Source organism: Triticum aestivum, chromosome 5B, assembly GCF_018294505.1.
Source record: "Triticum aestivum cultivar Chinese Spring chromosome 5B, IWGSC CS RefSeq v2.1, whole genome shotgun sequence".
Taxonomy (NCBI): Eukaryota; Viridiplantae; Streptophyta; class Magnoliopsida; order Poales; family Poaceae; genus Triticum; species Triticum aestivum.
This window is the reverse complement of record NC_057807.1, coordinates 663,992,707-663,994,602: the sequence shown is the minus strand read 5'-3', so window position 1 is coordinate 663,994,602 and position 1,896 is coordinate 663,992,707. Positions and strand designations below refer to the sequence as shown.

Below are 1,896 nucleotides of genomic sequence, written 5' to 3'. Positions count from 1 at the left end.
CTAATCCACCGATCGGTGTCTTACACACAAAAATTAACGTAGACGTAGTGTCTTTTGACAGAATTTTGTGGAAGTGTGTTTTCTAGTACAAACCTAGCCCTCATACAATTAACTCGCAGTAACCAACGATAGCCGAAATAAACCAAGATTGCAATCTGTGTATGTGGGCGAGCAAGCAAGTCCATCGCATGGATGGGAGGTTATCCACATGGGAGGATAAGATACGCCATGTGGCGTCACCGCAGTGGCCGGCACAAATCACCCACTTGGCTGGAGATAGATAATCCGCCTATCTCCGCTCGCCATCCCGGCCAAGGCCGTTTGCACCTTATTTCGCCTTACACCTCACCATCGACTTACATACTTCTGTTGGCCGGAGCCACACGAGCTAGCACCACCGACAAACAATACCTTGCTGTTCTGAGCTCGCCGTCCCGATGGCAAGCACCAACATGGCGTCGGCCACCTCCAGATTCATGCTGGCGGCGGGCATCCCCAGCGGCTCCAACGGCGGCGTGGGCAGCCGCGTCAGCTTCGTCCCGTCCAACCGGCTCGGCTGGAAGCTCGTGGCCCGCGCCGAGGAGGAGCCGACTGCCGCCGCACCGGCGGAACCAGCACCGGCCGCGGAGGAGAAACCGGAAGCCGCCGTGGCCACCAAAGAGCCCGCCAAAGCCAAGCCGCCGCCAAGGGGACCCAAGAGGGGAACCAAGGTCAGTGCAAATTTCTCTGCAATCTAATAGCATGAGTAACCATTTGTGGCTCAACTTTTGCCTGAAATGAACTGATCAGGTGAAGATTCTGAGGAGGGAGTCCTACTGGTACAACGGGACCGGATCCGTCGTCACGGTTGATCAGGTAACCAACGGCTTTGTCCCCTTCAATCTTCACTTATTGCAAATTGCAATGGAATGCTTCTGTTAGTGAATTCGATTACCAAACAATGATGAATGGCGCGTGTAGGATCCCAACACCCGTTACCCGGTGGTGGTGCGTTTCGCCAAGGTGAACTACGCCGGCGTGTCGACCAACAACTACGCCCTGGACGAGATCAAGGAGGTTGCTGCTTAAGCGAACGAGGCTAGCTGCCATGTGCTCCATCCAATGTTTGTATCAGTAGCTCGTCGAGTGACGATGTGAATGTTAGCCTCTCACAAACCTTATGTGTAATACCTCTGCGATTATATGTATTTGCCTGCTTCCTCATGGACCTAATAATCTCCTTCTGTTGCTTAAAATGATTGTATTCTTGCTCACTTTTGTACAAAAGATCGGTTGTTCATGTTACCGGAAGGCTACACAGAGCAATACAGCATGGACAGAACAAGGTTCACAAAGACATATCCAGTCGATTACTGATTTCTTTTTAGTCACGATTGGACATTATTGATCAAATCGATTACATCTCTAACCCACCCCCTACGATCCTTTAGTGGAGGTGCAATCCTTTAGTGGAGGATAATAGGCGGCTAACCACACCTAGCCAAACTCGCAAAGCGTTAGTGGATTATCCTCCTTGGCCTGAAAACTTCGGCCAAGTATCTCAAATATACTCGGCCGAGGCCACGGGGAGTAAACTTTTCTTTCCCCCTTTCTCCCGCCTAAGCGGCTATCCCTTCCCGTCACGTCACCCCTACTCGCCGCAGACACCACCAATGTCCCTGATTATGGATGGGATGGAGAGGCAAGACCCTTCCGCCACCACCACCGGCGCTTCACTGCGAAAACAACCCCAGCGCCGCCGCCCGCACCAAAAAAGAGGTTGGGCACCAAAACCTCCTCAGGGTCACCTTACCGGCAACCACCGCTGGTAGCAAGGTCGATGGCAAGGTTGTTGCATCTTCGACGACGGTTGACCGCCCTCATACTGCTCCAGCCATCGGCAAGCGGGCAAGGAAG

At 52.8% G+C, this 1,896-nt stretch overlaps 1 protein-coding gene across 1 annotated transcript; it reads left to right on the top strand.

The window, feature by feature from the left end:
- The first annotated feature begins 301 nt into the window (after window positions 1-301).
- On the top strand, window positions 302-1,338 carry LOC123114022 (photosystem I reaction center subunit IV, chloroplastic). Its single transcript, XM_044535374.1, has 3 exons — window positions 302-710; window positions 790-855; window positions 961-1,338. The coding sequence occupies exons 1-3, from the start codon at window positions 438-440 to the stop codon at window positions 1,066-1,068; spliced, it is 447 nt and encodes a 148-aa protein (XP_044391309.1). The 5' UTR covers window positions 302-437; the 3' UTR covers window positions 1,069-1,338.
- The last annotated feature ends 558 nt before the right edge of the window (window positions 1,339-1,896 follow it).

Coding starts and splice junctions, on each gene's coding strand:
- LOC123114022 (XM_044535374.1), top strand. CDS start 438: ATGGCAAGCACCAACATGGCGTCGGCCACCTCCAGATTCATGCTGGCG. Junction 711..789: donor GACCCAAGAGGGGAACCAAG/GTCAGTGCAAAT, acceptor TGAACTGATCAG/GTGAAGATTCTGAGGAGGGA. Junction 856..960: donor CCGTCGTCACGGTTGATCAG/GTAACCAACGGC, acceptor TGGCGCGTGTAG/GATCCCAACACCCGTTACCC.